The sequence below is a fragment of the Ornithorhynchus anatinus genome, chromosome 20 (genome assembly GCF_004115215.2).
Source record: "Ornithorhynchus anatinus isolate Pmale09 chromosome 20, mOrnAna1.pri.v4, whole genome shotgun sequence".
NCBI classification, from domain to species: domain Eukaryota; kingdom Metazoa; phylum Chordata; class Mammalia; order Monotremata; family Ornithorhynchidae; genus Ornithorhynchus; species Ornithorhynchus anatinus.
In genome coordinates this window covers 10,263,428-10,280,083 of record NC_041747.1, presented here as the reverse complement: position 1 = coordinate 10,280,083, position 16,656 = coordinate 10,263,428, and the positions used below count along the sequence as shown (strand labels likewise).

At 48.3% G+C, this 16,656-nt stretch overlaps 1 protein-coding gene and 1 long non-coding RNA gene across 5 annotated transcripts in view; both read right to left on the bottom strand.

Annotated features, from left to right (window-relative positions):
- Nucleotides 1-1,327: 1,327 nt before the first annotated feature.
- On the bottom strand, nucleotides 1,328-9,545 carry LOC114805855. Its single transcript, XR_003753915.1, has 3 exons — nucleotides 8,650-9,545; nucleotides 2,919-3,011; nucleotides 1,328-2,128 (listed from the first exon to the last, which is right to left on the bottom strand). It is a non-coding gene; the product is annotated as an uncharacterized LOC114805855 (long non-coding RNA).
- Nucleotides 9,546-10,146: 601 nt separating this feature from the next.
- The window catches only part of TSC22D1 (TSC22 domain family member 1), a 76,647-nt gene continuing 70,137 nt past the window's right edge, over nucleotides 10,147-16,656 (bottom strand). Inside the window, exons 1-3 of one of the 4 annotated variants that reach the window (XM_001514156.4) lie at nucleotides 14,087-14,486; nucleotides 13,544-13,595; nucleotides 10,147-11,532 (exon numbers count right to left, since the gene is read on the bottom strand). In XM_001514156.4, the coding sequence (XP_001514206.1) occupies nucleotides 11,275-11,532; nucleotides 13,544-13,595; nucleotides 14,087-14,211 (435 nt within the window). In that variant the 5' untranslated portion in view covers nucleotides 14,212-14,486 and the 3' untranslated portion in view covers nucleotides 10,147-11,274. Of the gene's footprint in view, nucleotides 11,533-13,543; nucleotides 13,596-14,086; nucleotides 14,487-16,656 lie in introns of those variants that run through there. The other 3 variants (XM_007668652.2, XM_007668653.2, XM_029048122.2) reach the window with 3 other exon arrangements.

The following is a 16,656-nucleotide window of genomic DNA, read 5'->3' as shown; positions in this document are numbered from 1 at the left end:
GGGATAGCAAAACTTTAGTGCCCTCCACAGTGCTGTTAAATGGGAGACATTTTTGCTATTTGACTGTGGGCAAGTCACTTAACTTCTCTGTGTCTCAGTTACCTCATCTGTAAAATGGGGATTAAAACTGTGGACCCCACATGGGACAACATGATCACCCTGTATCTACCCCAGCGCTTAGAACAGTGCTCTGCACATAGTAAGCGCTTAAATGCCAATTTTATTATTATTTTTCACACAGATCTGCTTTACCTAGTTCCACTCGCTGGATTCACGTCTATCCAATCTCGCCGAGCTTTTCTGACACCTAGGAGAAAACTCTCTTCTAGGCAGCAAGGACATTTTCGGCCAGGTAGAGTGCCGAAAATTCATAGCTGCAATTCTTAATGTGGCTTTTTTTTTTAAATAAAAAGTTTTTGTTCAGCACTTACTATGTGCCACACACTGAACTGGGGTAGATAGAAGCTAATCAAATTGGACACAGCCCAGGGCCCAAATGGGGCTCACAGTCTTCATTCCAATTTTACAGATGAAGTAACAGGCCCAGGTCAGTCAGTCAATCATATTTCCAAGTGCTTAGTACAGTGCTCTGCACATAGTAAGTACTCAATAAATACTATTGAATGAATGTTTATTGAAAACACTGTGTTAAGCACTTAGGAGATTATAGTATAACAGACACAATCCCTGCTCATGAATTTACAGTGTAGAGGGGGAGAACAGTCTAGAAGGGGAGAAGTGACTTGCCCAGGGTCACACAGCATATGAGTGGTGGAGCTAGGATTAGAACCCAAGTCCTTCTGACTCTCAGGCCGATGCTCTATCCACTAGGCCACGCTGCTTCTTAGTTTAAGTTGGAACTTGGAGTGGCTTGGAACTCACTCAGTGGGCTGATCCTCACCAGACAGCCTCGGTAGCAGTAAAACACGAGCCATCTTGGAATGAGAACTTTCCAAGTCAAACGGCAGAGCCGTATTTTCATTGAACTGCAAGTGCTTGCCTGTGAACCCTGAACTAGAGGTGGAAGGACACTTCCAAGGTGAAATTTTCACCTTCCTCGACCTACCCAAGAAAGATCAGCTCGAATTTTCCCCATTACTACTACTACTACTAATAATGTTGGTATTTGTTAAGCGCTTACTATGTGCCAAGCACTGTTCTAAGCGCTGGGGTAGATACAAGGTAATCAGGGAGTCCCATGTAGGGCTCACAGTCTTCATCCCCCTTTTACAGATGAGGTAACTGAGGCACAGAGACTTGCCCAAGGTCACACAGCTGACAAGCGGCGGAGCCGGAATTAGAACCCATGACCTCTGACTCCCAAGCCCATGTTCTTTCCACTGAGCCACGTTGCTTGTAATCGAGTGCGGGCAGACTGGAATGCAGGTTAGCGCCTCAGAGAGAAAAAAAAATAATGGCCAGGGCTGATTTCAGAAATTAGCTGTTGCGGATGCAGATGAGAGCCTTAGTCTTTAATTTTTTAATCACTTTTCTCTAATTAACTCATTAAGCAGCATCCCAATGAGGGTGATTCTGGGTAATTTCCTTTCTCCCCACTCTATAAAGAGTTTGGACGTGGCTTAGGTAACTGGCATTTCTTGACGTTTTCTGCTTATCTCCTGGGTCATCACTCTTCATACTCCAGTAGAGACCTCTGTTGTACTGTTAGGGGCTGTGTCCAGTCTGATTATCTTGTGTCTACCCCAGGGCTTGGCACATAGGAAACACTTAACCAATCCCACCATTATTGTTATCATCATCAGCCTTTCCCTCAAAACCGAGACTTGGAAATCGTTGTGGCGGGAATTGCTGCTGGAGTCTTGGGCTAAGCAGGTTAGCTCCGACATTGCCTTGGATGCTCTCAGGAGCGGGGAGAGGGATCAAGTGGTCATAGGACCTATTGCCCATCTGCAAACGTAGGAAAGGGGAAACATTTCCAGAGAAACTCTTGCGAGGCAGACACAGAATGTGAATAAATAAAAAATAAAGCATACACTTGGAAATTTAAAATTCAAATTTTTTCTACTATTTTCAAAAGACTAATACGTTCATCTCCCGACGTACACCTCGTTTATAAACCTGAAAAAACCCACACGGAATCTTTTCCTCAGCATCATCCAGTGGTTCCCTATCAAGCAGAAATTCCTGATTATTGGCTAGAAGGCGCTCAGTCAGCTTGCCCCCTCCTACCTAACGTCCCTCCTCTCTCACTGCAACTCCGCCCACACATTTTACTCCTCTAACACCAACCTACACACTCACACTGTGGCTTGCTCTCTTCTTTCTCGCCACTGACCCCTTACTCACACTCTCCCTCCTGTCTGAAACTCTTTCCCAGCAGTGTGGCTTAAGTGGATAGAGCCTGGGCCTGGGAGTCAGAAGGACCGGGGTTCCAATCCCAATTCCTCCACTTGTCTGCTGGGTGACCTTGGGTAAGTCACTTCCCTTCTCCGGGCCTCAGTTCCTTTATCTGTAAAATGGGGATTAAGAGTGTGAGTCCCATATGGGACTGAGACAGCATCCAACCTGATTCCTTTGTATGTACCCCAGCCCTTAGAACAGTGCTTGGCACATAGTAAGCGCTTAACAAATATAATTATTAACTATCGAACAGACACTGAATTCCCCATCCTATTTTCCCCTCCCTTTCATTCATTCATTCAATCGTATTTATTGAGCACTTACTATGTGCAGAGCACTGTGTCACCTAGGCACTGGAGTTTGTTCCCCCTAAGAGCTCAGGTACTCACCCCACCCCTATATATCTTTGTAATTGGTTGCTTCCCCTCCCTGTAATTTAATATCTATCTCCCCCTCTTGATTATAAGCACCTCGAGGGCAGGGATCATGTCTATTTACTCTATCATACTCTCCCAAACATTATTACAGTACTCTACCCTCAGTAAGCACTCAAATACCGTTGATGGGTTGATTGAGTGACCATCAGTAGCTGGAGTTTGGTTTAGGGTCAAGGACGTCTTCACTGCCTCCGAGTTAAGGAACCGTCTTTCCTAGAGAGGAAAAGACCAGGTTGGGAACCTTCTTCTCATGAAAATAGTTCTGATCGGCAGCTGCACCACAGTTTCACCTAAGAGGGCTCGGCAGTTCCCTACAAGAAGAAACTACTTGCGGCAATGCCCGGGAGTTTAGAAGTCATAACCCAGTTTTAATAAGCTGTCACAAAAGATTAATGGGTTTTCAGCGTGTTATGTACTACCGTCCATTTGCAAAATTGAACCATCATTGCAAATAACCGTCTCCCATTCTCACCTGGAGCAAATAACGTCTGCTGCCCAGGAAACCAGGAATGTTCATTTCCTTCATTTTATTCCTTTTGATTCTCGAGGTTGGGCAGACCAGCAATATTGTAAGCTTCTCGAGGACAAGGACCAATTCACTGTACTTTCCTAAGTGCTTAGCACAGTGTTCTATGTAGAGTGAATGCTCAGTAAATACCATCGATTGACTGCTAAAACATTTTTACTGGATATCAGTTGTTGGAGGTTACAGTGTAGCAGCTCCTTATACTAATAATTGTGGTATTTGTTAAGCACCTACTGTGTGCCAAGCATTGTCCCAAGCACTGGACTGTAAGCTTGTTGTGGGCAGAGAATGCAAGTGCTTAGAGTAATGCTCTGCACACAGTAAGCATTCAATAACAGCGTGGCTCAGTGGAAAGAGCCCGGGCTTTGGATTCAGAGTCATGGGTTCAAATCCCAGCTCTGCCACTTGTCAGCTGTGTGACTGTGGGCAAGTCACTTAACTTCTCTGTGCCTCACTTACCTCATCTGTAAAATGGGGATTAAGACTGTGAGCCCCACGTGGGACAACCTGATTCCCCTGTGTCTACCCCAGCGCTTAGAACAGTGCTCTGCACATAGTAGCGCTTGACAAATACCAACATTATTATTATTATAACGGATTGACTGACAGTGGGGTAGATACATGATAATAAGGTTGACAGCCCCCCCCTTTTTTTTCATGGTATTTAACTGCACACTGAAGCCCAGACTGAGCTCCCCCCTTTTTTCCCTCTGCTCCCTCTATCCCCCCTTCACCTCTCCGCAGCTAAACCCTCTTCTCCCCCCTTTCCCTCTCCTCCCCCCTCCCATCCCACCCCCTCAGCACTGTACTCGTCCGCTCAAATGTATATATCTTCATCACCGTATTTATTTTGTTTAATGAGATGTACATCATCCTGATTCTATTTATTTGCCATTGTTTTTATGAGATGTTCTTCCCCTTGACTCTATTTATTGTCATTGTTCTTGTCTGTCTGTCTCCCCCAATTAGACTGTAAGCCCGTCAAAGGGCAGGGACTGTCTCTATCTGTTGCCGATTTGTACATTCCAAGCGCTTAGTATAGTGCTCTGCACATAGTAAGCACTCAATAAATACTATTGAATGAATGTCAGGCACTGTATTAAGTGCTGGGGTGGATACAAGCAAATTGGGTTAGACCCAGTCCCAGTCCCACATAGGGCTCAAAGTCATAATCCCCATTTTACAGATGAAGTAACTGAGGTTCAGAGAAGCAAAGTGACTTGCCCAAGTTCACACAGCAGTCAAGGGATAGTCAAGATTGGAACCCAGGACTTCTGCCTCCCAGGCCCGGGATCTTCTCACTAGGTCACACTGCTTAGAGGGACTCTGTTCTCCACAGGACCATGACTACCCTCTCTTCTGCTCTAAAAAGTCTTCTTCAGCTAAAGGTAGGGCAAGTGGATTTTAGCTCTTGCCTTGTGGATCAAAGAGTAATGCCAAGAACTACAGGAAGAATAACTTTTGAGATGTGGCATGGGCTTTTATACCTGTCACAGCCTGGAGGCACAACTGTGACCCACTGAATCAGGATCAGCTTTTTTATTATTACATAACATAATAATAGTGATATTTGTGAAGTGCTTACTACGTGTCAGTCACTGTACTAAGTGCCGGAGTAGATACGAGCTAATCAGGTGGGACACAATTCCTGTCCCACATGGGCCTCATAGTCTCAATCCCCACTTTACAGATGAGGTAACTGAGGCACAGAGAAGTGATTTGCCCAAGGACACACAGCAGACAAGTGGCAGAGTCGGGATTAGAACCCATGACTTTCTGACTCCCAGGCCCATGCTCTATTCACTACACCGTGCTGCTTCCCCTATCACTTGGGAGCGTACAGTACACTGGAGTTGCTCGGCACGATCCCTCCCCTCAAAAAGCTTGCAATCCACTAAGGAAAAGAACTGCTGAAACTGTTCTGAAATGAACTTCACTGGTGTTCTTAAGATCCCATCTGGATCTTTACTATAGTAAGCTCCTTGTGAGCAGGGAACATCTACCAACTCTTTGGTATTGTATTCTCGGTATTGTAGGAAATGATTAACCTCATTAACCTCAGTTACCTCATCTGTGAAATGGGGATTGAGACTGTGAGCCCCACCTGGAATAGGGACTGGGTCCACCCCGATTTGCTTGTATCCACCCCAAAACCTAGTACAGTGCCTGGCACACAGTAAGCACTTAATAAATACCATAATTATTAGAAGTGCTTAGTACGGTTTTCTGTACTTGGTTAAGCATCCAATAAACACCACTGATTTATCAGGGCATGTCTCTTATCTTGCTTCTTTCCCGACAAGTTGATCTAAGCTTAGGGCTACCTCTCTTTGGGAGAGGGGGGTTGTCACACAAGAGGTGATTTAGCATCCATCTCTTCCAGAGACCAGCTGGTTAATTAAGCCACACAGCATGGGAACCATCTTGATTTTGATCTGTTCCCCTGAAGATTATATAGTTCTCCTTTGTATTCAAAGACGTGAAATTCGGATATACTTTGAAGGGCTGAAAGGGTTCTGTTTGGGTGACTTTTTTATGGTATTGTTTAGCCCTTACTATGTGCCAGGCACTGTACTAAGCCCTGGGGTAGAAACAAGCTGATCAGGCTGGAAACAGTCCATGTCCCATCATTGGGCTAATGGTCTTAACCTCCATTTTACAGCTGAGGTAACTGAGGCCCAGAGAAGTGAAGTGACTTGCCCAAGGTCACACAGCAGACAAGTGGCGGAGCCAGAATTAGAACACAGATCCTTCAGTCTCAGAGGCCCGTGCTCCATCCACTACGCCACGCTGCTTCTCAACTTGACGTTTTCTCAACTCATCCCAAAGTATTTGATGTTTGTAGGATTGATCTCAGGGCATTAAGACTGAGTCCCAGGTGGGACATGGACCATGTCCAACCTTGTATCTACCCCAGTGCTTAGAACAGTGCCTGGCACTCAGTAAGTGCTTAACAAATACCATAAAAAAAGGAAGAAGAAAAAGTGTGCAGACACAAAGAATCAGTAAGCTAAAGGAGGCTTTGGGTAAAGGCATGGATGATAGGCCCACAGAAGTTACTTTGTCAAAAATCGCTATTTGAAGAAACCCAAATTGGACATTTATTTTAATTGAGTGGCTTTTATTTCTGCACCCAAGTCCCTATTTCTTCCCCAGCTCAGACAAGAAACTGCTCCCAAAGTTAGGGGAACAGTGTTTTCTCCCCAGGTTCTTCCTACCTAGGGCAGAACAAAATCATTACAGTCCCTTCCCTTCTTAGAAAATATTCCAGTCTAATGCCTCTGCTGTAGCCAATCCTAACAAAATCCAAAATGGGAACCCCTAAAATGAACAGGAAAGATTAACTGGTTAAAAGATATTACCTCCTCATTTTATTTTGAGCCTTGCTTGATACCATCTTCCCATTAGATCCAAGATGAGGAAATGAGAAGCGAGGCCTAGTGGGAAGAGCACAGGCCTGGGTTCTGATCCCAGCTCCACCTCGAGCCTGCTGGGTCATCTTCGACAAGTCACTTAACCTCTCTGCCTCAGTTTCCCCAGATTAAGTGCCTGTTCTCCTTCCCACTTACACTGTGAATCTCATGTGGAAATAGGACCGTGCCTAACCTGATTATACAGTATCTCACCCCAGCGTTGAGCAGAGGGCTTGTCAGGCGGCAAGTACTTTATTACCTCAATTATTTTGTCAACCACGCTAAAAGGGTTGATTCGGAAAAAAACCAAAAACACTTGAAAGTCACTTTCAATCATAGAGCCAACAATAAATAAAGCTACAGCAGGAAACCTTCTCCGTCAGCTCCTGAGACTGTCCTTAGCTCCCTTTCCAGATGACCTTCATTCTCAGCCTCTACTTGTCCCCTTTGGTGATGCCCATGTCCTGAAACCGAGGATTTTCACAAGCTCAAAAGTAACCCCCCTTCACTCTGGGTGTGAGTCCGATCTGGGGCAGGGAGTGTGTCCCATCTGATTATCTTGTATCTACCCCAGTGCTTCTCTTCATGGGCAGGGAATGTGTCTACCAACTCTGTTATATTGTACTCTCCCAACCGTGTAGTGCAGTACTCTGTACACAGTAAGCGCTCAATAAATACCACTGAGTGTTTGAGTACGTGGCACATAAGTAAACCTTAAATACCATAGTGATTGTTATTACTATTCTTAATTCATATAAATATGCCTATGAAGAGAAAGGAAAGGGTGGTAAAGTTGAGAGACATGAGTTGGGTCACAGATATAATAATAATGATATGGTACTGTTAAGCACTTACTATGTGCCAAGCACTATTCTAAGCACTGGGGTAAATACACGGTAATCAGGTTGTGCCACGTGGGGCTCACAGTCTTAATCCCTATTTTACAGATGAGGTAACTGAGGACCAGAGAAGTTACATGACTTGCCCAAAGTCACACAGCTGACAAGTGGCAGAGCTGGGATTAAAACCCATTACCTCTGACTCCCAAGCCCCGTGGTCTTTCCACTAAGCCAGGCTGCTTCTCTAAATGCACAAGAACAGAATACACACACTGACATATACACAGAACACACATAGGATTCAACACCTCTTCTCCCTCCTAGACTGTGAGCCCCATGTGGGAATAGGGACTGTGTCCCACCTGATTATCTTGTATCTGCCCCTAGTGCTTAGTACAGTGTGTGACACTGATAAGCAGTTAAAAAATTTCACATGATAGGTATTAGATCATTATTAGGTAGATAGTACTGTTCTCCCCTTCCAAACTGTAAGCTTGTTGTTGGGAGGGAACATGTCTACCAACTCTGTTATACTGTACTCTCCCAAGTGCTTAGTACAGTGCTTTGTACACAGTATGCACTCAGATATGACTGATTGATATTGCCCTTATTCGGAACCAAAAATCACCTGCTCGCAAACTCATCCCCATAAAAAAGGGTAGGGGTGCCCAGTTTGGAAATATTAGCTGTCTTGAAAACTGCATGCATTGTCCCCACTTATTCTGAAAATACAGAAAGCCTTAAATGAAGAGATAACAGGCCCTTTTCATATAGATTTTCTTCAGATAGGTAGGCTCAGTATTTTTTTAATTCCATGTATTATAGTTTCTTCACCATCAGAATCTCTCCTATAATAAATGACAACACCATGAAGACCTAGGAGAACCCAGTGTATTCTGGATTCCATTCCATTTATGAACCTCGCTCTCTTCAGCTGTGGAAACTGTGAGGTTTTTAATAGCCCAAACACAAGGGCCTAATTTAAGATTTTTAACAAGTTTTTAACAAGATTTTTAACAGTCACTCTTTAAAACAGGAGACCCCAAATCCCTTAAATATTTAAATCTACTTACTGTAATTAATTAGAAGAATCAACACCCACCACCTTAGAAAGCAGAAGTTTCACTCTTCAGAACTTGACCGGTCTTGGTTTGATCTTCCAGATTGAAAACTGGAAGCTTACAAGATTGATTTACTTCATCTTCGTTCAGTTCAGTTACTTTTACACAATTGTGGTCTGCCCAGCTTTTCTGAATAATTTACATCGGATTGAAATTTAAATCATTTTAGTTCACATTATGTAAAGCCTATATTTTCGCTAGAGGGCTTCTTGGAGAGCTAATTCATTTTCTGACCTGACATTTGAATTCCTCACCCCCATTCTCATCTGCAAAGAAAGCCAATGGTGATGAAATAAGATCTTCGGCAATCTTACAATTCCACTTACAAAATAAATTTAGAATACCAGACTTTAAGATTTAAACAAGCCAAACTAATCCCATGAAATAAACAAGATACCCACCCCATCACCCCAGTATTTCGATGGCAATAGGGAAAATAAGAAGCACAGTTCTTTACAGCGTTTTTCCTTTTTCCAATTTGTCTTAGCTGAAATGAACCTAGCAGAGAGGAGGAGTTAACAGACAGTTTTCTGTTCCACTGTAAAAATCTTACAATTTTTTTTTTTTTTTTAAATAACTCTAGAGGTTGACATTCCAAGGAAAATATGGCTCGGAGCTATTTTGCTTAAAATTATGATGACAGAGATAAAGAAATAAATGAAATCTTAATATGCCCAGGAGCAAACTACGGGCAAATATGACCATCAGTGTTTTCGGGGCACAAAGCTTCCATTGTTGCCTTGTGTTATGCTTGACATAATAATATTGACAGTATTTGTTAGTACTTAGGTGCCAAGCACTGTACTAAACACTGGAGTAGAAGCAAGATAAGGCCAGACAACAGTCCCTGTGCCACATGGGGCTCACAGTCCAAGAAGGAGGGAGAACAGGTATTGAATCCCCATTTTACTCATGAGGAAACTGAGGCCCAGAGAAGTTAAGTGACTCGCCTGTGGTCACAAGGCAAGATAGGAGGTGGAGCCAGGCCCTTGCTCTTTCCCCTAGGCCACATGGCTTCTCAAGCAGAGAAGATCCCCTCTCTTTCAGAGGGCCCAGATCCGCTTCCCCTGCCAACCTCGGAGAATTTGCAGTTTAGGGATTCAGAAGGTTCAGGAAGCTGTAGTTTTCTGGCTCAGAGGCTCCCACACGCCAGCCAGAGGAGGGTATGATGGGAATCAGACCAGGCGGTACGGCCAGCAACTAAAGCTCAAGAGCAAAGCCTACACTTCCATAATAAAGACACGCCAGCTATTCGATGACTGCTATCAGAGTTTAGGTTTAATAATGTGAATTAAGTCATCTACTTAGGGCAATAGCTTCGATTTACACCACGGGCCATGGATTTCAAAATTTCTGAATTTTCCACTACCCCTCTCAAAGTGAAAACACTTGTCCTTGGCCTTCAATTTGCTGGGGAGAGGACTTGATTCACACTACAATCTGAAACAGTTGTTTATCAACATTGTATATGCTTTATTGAAAGTTGACAAGTGCAACAGTTAAATACAGTGACGTGTTACAACTGTTTAGAGAACATGCACAAAAACGTATGCATATAACTACTATACAGATAATAGGCAAAAATTCATACTGGGAAATCCTTGTCATTTGCTAGACTTGGTTAAAAGGGTCTTTAACCAAATGACTTCAGTCAACAGGGAGATTTACTTCAACATATTCAGCAGCCAGGGAATTTCAGAAATTACACAGAGAGCCTCAATCTGCCAGATTCTGAACAGTTGTTTAGGTGCATTCTTCATGTAGCTTTGTTTTTTTTTTGTTGTCTTTTTTTTTAAAAAAAAAGGGGGGGTGTGGGGAGAGAAGGGGGAAGAGAGAGAAGAGGAAGAAAAAAGGACTAAACAAACTCATCAGATCGGCCAACGAAACGACTAAATTTCAATCTGTACAACCTAAGTCGTAGTTACAATTTTCTATTTTACAAAATACTTACACTACATACACAAATGTACATTAGGCGCAATAACCTTCACATTGGACTTGGTCACCTAGCAGATGGCTCCGGCAGCAGCGTGGGCCCACCGGCCGGCCGTCGGGACAGCAGAGCGGGGCGGGGAGGCTAGCTCGGTACCCGAGGTTTCGGGGACGACGGTCGCTCCGGAACCAGGGTCCCCGGCGTCCCCCGTTATTCGTCGGTCCTTACTTTTCGTTTGCCCGGGCGAGTTCTCGGTGAGGGGAAGAGACGTCCGCCGCGATAACCCCACGTCTCTCGCCGCCTCCGCGGCCGCAGGGGCGTCGGGGGTCCGTTGTCGGGGCCGCGGCTCCCCGGTGCCAGCCGGTGCCAGCCTGGGCGGGCGCTCCCGGGACGCGTTTCCTCGTTCGCTTTGAAGTCGCCGACCTAGGGACCTCCTTCGGGCCCAAACCGGGCAAGGGTTTAATACTGAAAGAAGAGTCGTATTTGGTAACGGTGGAGGCGGCCTCCCGGGCTCCCTCGCGGCGCGGGCGAGGGGACGGACGGACCGAGGGGGGCGGGTCTTGCCACCCGCCCCCCCACCTCTGTCTGTCGGGTTCGGAGCACTCCAGCCGGCGGGCGGAGGGGCCCGGGGGGCGGGGGGTGGGCTACGCCGAGGGCCCGGAGGCCTGTGACGCCGGCTGGGCCGGGGGCTGCGTCGTTCCCTGGGGCTGAGCGGAGGTGGGCGGGGAGCCCATCTGCAGCTGGGCCTGGAACTGGGCGAGTTGCTCGGGGCTGGCCAGGGTCTTCAGCAGATTGTTCTCCTGCTCCAGCTGTGAGTTTTTCTCTATGAGTTCTTTAATCTGCTCTTTGAGGACTTCCACTTCCTCTCTAACTGCGTACATCAAATGGCTCTTCACCAGATCCTGAAAGAGAACATCGTCCGGGGATCAACGGGCAGTCGGCAAACGGACGCGGGCAAATCGCTTGGGGCAGGGGGCCGCCTCCTCGTCCCTTCCACTTGCCAGTCCTTTAGCCTCACCTCTAATTCCTCCCTTTAAGATGCGTAGGCTGGAAGCCTTCTGACAGCTCTGGGGCTTAACAGATTTGCTGAAGACCGGAGGTACGGATGAGCTTTCGCACTGCCCCTCCGATGAGGGAGAAGCTCTCGAAATGCCTTTCAGGGTGCATATGCTAGCGGGCACCTAACGGACTACGGCAGGCCGTAACCGAGGACTGGTGCAGAACCGCAGCTACAGATGAGCTCTTGCCCAGGCCCGTCACTGAGGGAGAAAGTCTCCGTTCCCTATTCGGCTCTCCCAGTGCCTTTCGGGGGGCACAGGCCTCCAACAAACTACAACGGGGCTCAACGGGGGAATCTGCGCCCAACTGGAGGTACAAACTGAAGCAGCGTGGCTTAGGGGAAAGAGCCCAGGCTCGGGGGGTCGGAGGCCGTGGGTTCTAATCCCCGCTCCACCACGTGTCGGCTGCCTGACTTTGGGCAGGTCACTTCACTTCTCCGGGCCTCGGTTCCCTCGTCCGTAAAATGGGGACCGAGGCCGTGAGCCCCGGGTGGGGCAACCCGATTACCGGACCCTATCTACCCCGGCGCTTAGAACGGTGCTCGGCACGGAGGAGGCCCTTAACAAACACCATCGTGGCCATCATCATTATCATTATTAAACGAGTTCTCTCACGGCCCCACCGACGAGGCGGGAAGCTTTCCAAATGGCTTTCGGGATGCATAAGGTAGCGGGCATCTCACCAGCTACTGCAGGGCCTGGGGGGGGGGGGGGGGGATTTGCGCAGATCTGGAGGTACCAAGGAGGTTTTGCAGGCCCCTGCCAATGAGGGAAGAGACGGTGGGCTTCCTGACTTTATGGGTTGGGTGTGCACCCACGCTGGTGGTTGTGCAAGGGCTGGGGGGGCTGCCTGGAGATTTTGGGGGGGAGGAGGAGGTGTCAGGGGCTGTGACCCCGAAGGCTCCTGGGCAGCTGCCCCTCCCCCCAGTGCCCCCGGCTGCAGCCAGCACCTCCCCTAGACGTTGCGGCATTTCCCTCCCTCTGGTCCTCCCCCCCCCATATCCCTCCCCCTCCCCCCCCCATTTCGTGACCGGGGCTGACGTCACAGAAACCTGGGCCGGCACGGGGGGCCAATCAGAGCCCGAGTTATTTATAGCCCCGAATTAAAGGTTCCGAGTTTGCCTAGCAACAGCGGGGCCGACAATCCCGTGGGAAGAGCTACAGGCGCTGCTCCAATAACAAAGAACTGCCAAGGCGGAAATCAAAAAATAGAAAAAGGGGAGGGGGGGACCGGTATAAGGCTAGAAAACAAACTTTTTCTTCCCCCCCATCCCCCTCATACCCCCCGGTTGGCCCCCTTTGTGCGGCACTTCACATTATTGCCAATGCATTCTTGCAAGGCGTTGGAGATGGCCTCCCTTTCCCCCCCTCCCCGGTTAAACGCTGATGCTGGGCACCTAACCACCGTCAACCAATGGCCCGGGGGGGCTTCCATGTTCCCGGGATGGGGAAGGGGGGGGGGGCTCCTGGCCAGCTTTCCGGGACATCCAGGCACATCGTGTTTTAAGGGGGCGCATTCCGGCTGCGGGTTCTATTCTTTCAAGTCGCCCACCTGCAACCTTAGCAAAAAGATGCGGCGGGTTAAAACCCTCTTCTCTCATAGCCGCTCTAGCTGCGGTAAGCAAAATATATATATGCATGTGCATGCATATATACGTATGTACACACATACATATGTGTGTGTATATATTTGGGAGGGATTGCTTTTGCACTTGGGGGGCAACGACATCAACCCCGTTATGACCATTTTTTTTTAGCGTGGCTTCCACCTCTGACGTCTAACGCCCGTTGTGCCCCACATTCCCCGCACCGCACCGTTTAGGAAAAAAACAGAACACAAAACATCGGTACATACCATAGCTTGCTCAATTTTGTTGTCAATAGCTACCACGCTTGCACCAGAGGAGCTAGAGAGCGGGGAGAAAAACAGACGATCAGAGACCCGTTTAACGATTCGAGCCGAGCGCATTTCATTCTCACGACAGCCGTCGGTTTTGGGGTTTTGTTTTTTTTTTTTTTGGATGTTTGTGTGTGTGTCTGCTTCTTGCAGGATGCTTCGGCGCAACGGATCAATCCGAAAAAACGATGAACCCCTCCCCCCGCCATTTGCCTAGCAAACACCCTCGTTCCCCCCCTCTTTTTTTTTTTTTGCAGATCACGGAAAAAAAAAAAAAAGAAATCGCATAACGCAGAGAGCTCCGCGTCCTGGAATCAGAGATGGGAGGGGGACGGTTAGACGTTTCGAAAAAACACAAATTAAAAAAGGCAAGCCAGATGCCACTGCGGCTCCCAGTGCGGTGGACAAAGGGATGGCAGTGGCGATCATCACATTCACCTGCAAACCGGCCCCCGCGAGCTCCGGGAAAAGGCAAAACGGACCGTCTCGGCCGACATTTACCTACTGTCAAGTCTCACCGAGGCGTTTTCGGTACCCAACAGTGACGACAGGAAGGAGATGGAGAAATGTCTTAGTTGGTAAACTCCTAGATCCATCGCCACTGGTCTACACCATTGGGCTTTCATGCAATTGCGGCCCAAGGCACCCCGCGGGAAAGGAAAAGAAAATCAAACACCCGTCGGTCTCCTTGGGCGAGCTGCATAAAAAAAAATATATATATATATACACATATATATGTATATATATCTATATGTGGGTGTGTAGAAATCGTCCGTCTCGTCGCCGGGAGGAGAAACCGTGGGTCGGAAGGGCGGATCTGGGGCAGGTCCGGTCCCCAATTGCTGCGCGGAGCGATCTGCCGGGTCAGTCGGCCCCTCTGTGCTCGGTTGGAGAGCGGCTCTTGCAGCCTTAATGCATAATGTATGCAAATCCCGCGGCGCCCATTGGCCGGGAGCCCGTCGGGCCCCGCCCCCAAGCCTGGGCCCCGCCCCCAAGCCCGGGAGTTGCGGGAGGTGCACTGCCCTCTCCCAAACGCTCAGCCCAGTGCTCCGCACACCTCAAGCATTCAATAAATTCGGCCGACTGGGCGGCAGGAGCTCCCGTGCGGCTGAGCTCCCCACCCCGGGGGCTGTGCTGGGCGCCGGGAGGGGGGTATTTGTGTTGGGTTAAGCGCCTCCTCTCTGCATTCTAAGCCCTGGGGGTTACAAGGTGCTCAGGCTGTCCCACATGGGGCTCCCGGTCTTCATCCCCATTTTACGGAGGAGGTCACTGAGGCCCAGCGAAGTGAAGCGACCTGCCCAAAGTCACCCGGCTGACAAGCGGCGGAGCCGGGATTAGAACCCATGACCTCTGACTCCCCCGCCTGTGCTCTTTCCACTGAGCCGCACTGCTTCTCCTGCTCGTCGCCCCCTCCCTGCCCCCCGGGCATCCGTGGCCCGAGTCGGGACAAACAAGCAGGAGTGGGAGGGAGGCCTTCTGCTTCCAGGAGCAAAGGATGGGGGGGGAGGGGGGGAAGGAGAAACACTTAATCGTATTTACTGAGCGCTTACAACAATAATAATAATGGTATTTGTTAAGCGCTTACTACGTGCCAAGCACTGTTCTAAGCACTGGGGTAGATACAAGGTAATCAGGTTGTCCCACATGGGGCTCACGGTCTTCATCCCCATCTTCCGGATGAGGGAACGGAGGCCCAGAGAAGTTAAGTGGTTTGCCCAAGGTCACACAGCATGCAAGTGGCGGAGCCAGATGTTAGAACCCAAGTCCTCTAACTCCCAAGCCCGGCCTCTTTCCACTAAGCCATGTATTTGTTAAGTGCTTACTATGTACAAGGCACTGTACTAAGCACTGCAGAGCACTGTACTGAGCGCTGGGGAGAGAACAATAGCGGTGGTAGACACGTTCCCCACCCCTGAGATCATAATCAATCCTTCTTTCTAATGGCATTTAAGTACTCTGCCAGGCACTGTACTATGCACTGAGGTAGTCATTTATTCAATTGTATTTATTGAGCACTTACTGTGTGCAGAGCACTGTACTAAGCGCTTAGGAGAGTACAATATAACAATAAGCAGACATTTCCTGTCCACGACAAGCTTACAGCCTAGGATAATAATTATCATATTTGTGAAGTGTTTACGATGTACCAGGCACTGTACTAAGGGCTGGGGTGGATACAAGCAAATTGGGTTGGACACGATTTCTCACATGGGGCTCACAGCCTAATCCCCATTTTACAGATGAGGCAACTGAGGCACACTGAAGCTAAGTGACTTGCCCAAGACCACGCAGCAGACAAGTGGTGGAGCCGGGATGGGTAGATACAAACTAATCAGGTTAGACACAGTCCCCCTCTCACAGTCTCAATCTCCATTCTATAGATGAGGTTTCTGAGGCCCAGAGAAGTTAAGTGACTCGCCTAAGGTCACACAGCAAACAAGTGGCAGAGCCAGGAGTAGAACCCGAGTCCTCTGACTCCAAAGCCTATATTTTACCCCTGGGCCACACTGTTTCTCAATCAGTGGTATTTACTGAGCGCTCCCTGGATGTAGAGCACTCTACTATGGGCTTGGGAGCATCCAATACAAGAGAGTTGGTAGACACACTCCCTGCCCCGCAAGGAGCTTCCTCTGTGGCTGCTCCAGCCCGGAATGGGGCCCTTTCATTCATTCAATGGTTTTATTGAGCACTTACTGTGTGTGGAGCACTGTACTAAGCGTTTGGAAGAATACAATACAACAGATACATTCCCTACTGGCAATGAGCTTCCAGTCTAGAGGGGGAGACGGACATTAATAGAAATAAATAAACAACAGATACGGACATAAGAGCTGTGGGGCTGGGAGGGGGCCCTCACAGTAGCCCCCCACTGACCGCAGCTATAAAGCAGGGACCGCAGGCCTCTTCCCCACAAGCCCTCCCTGACTCCCTCTTTCCATCCCAAGTCGAAGGAGGAACCGGACCAGGAACCACTAGGGCTACTTATCACCCCTTGATTTACTCCCCTTTCTCCCTCCCTCCCTTCCCAGGTAGGGGATGGGGGCTTACAGTTGCTCCTCACCCTCAGGCAC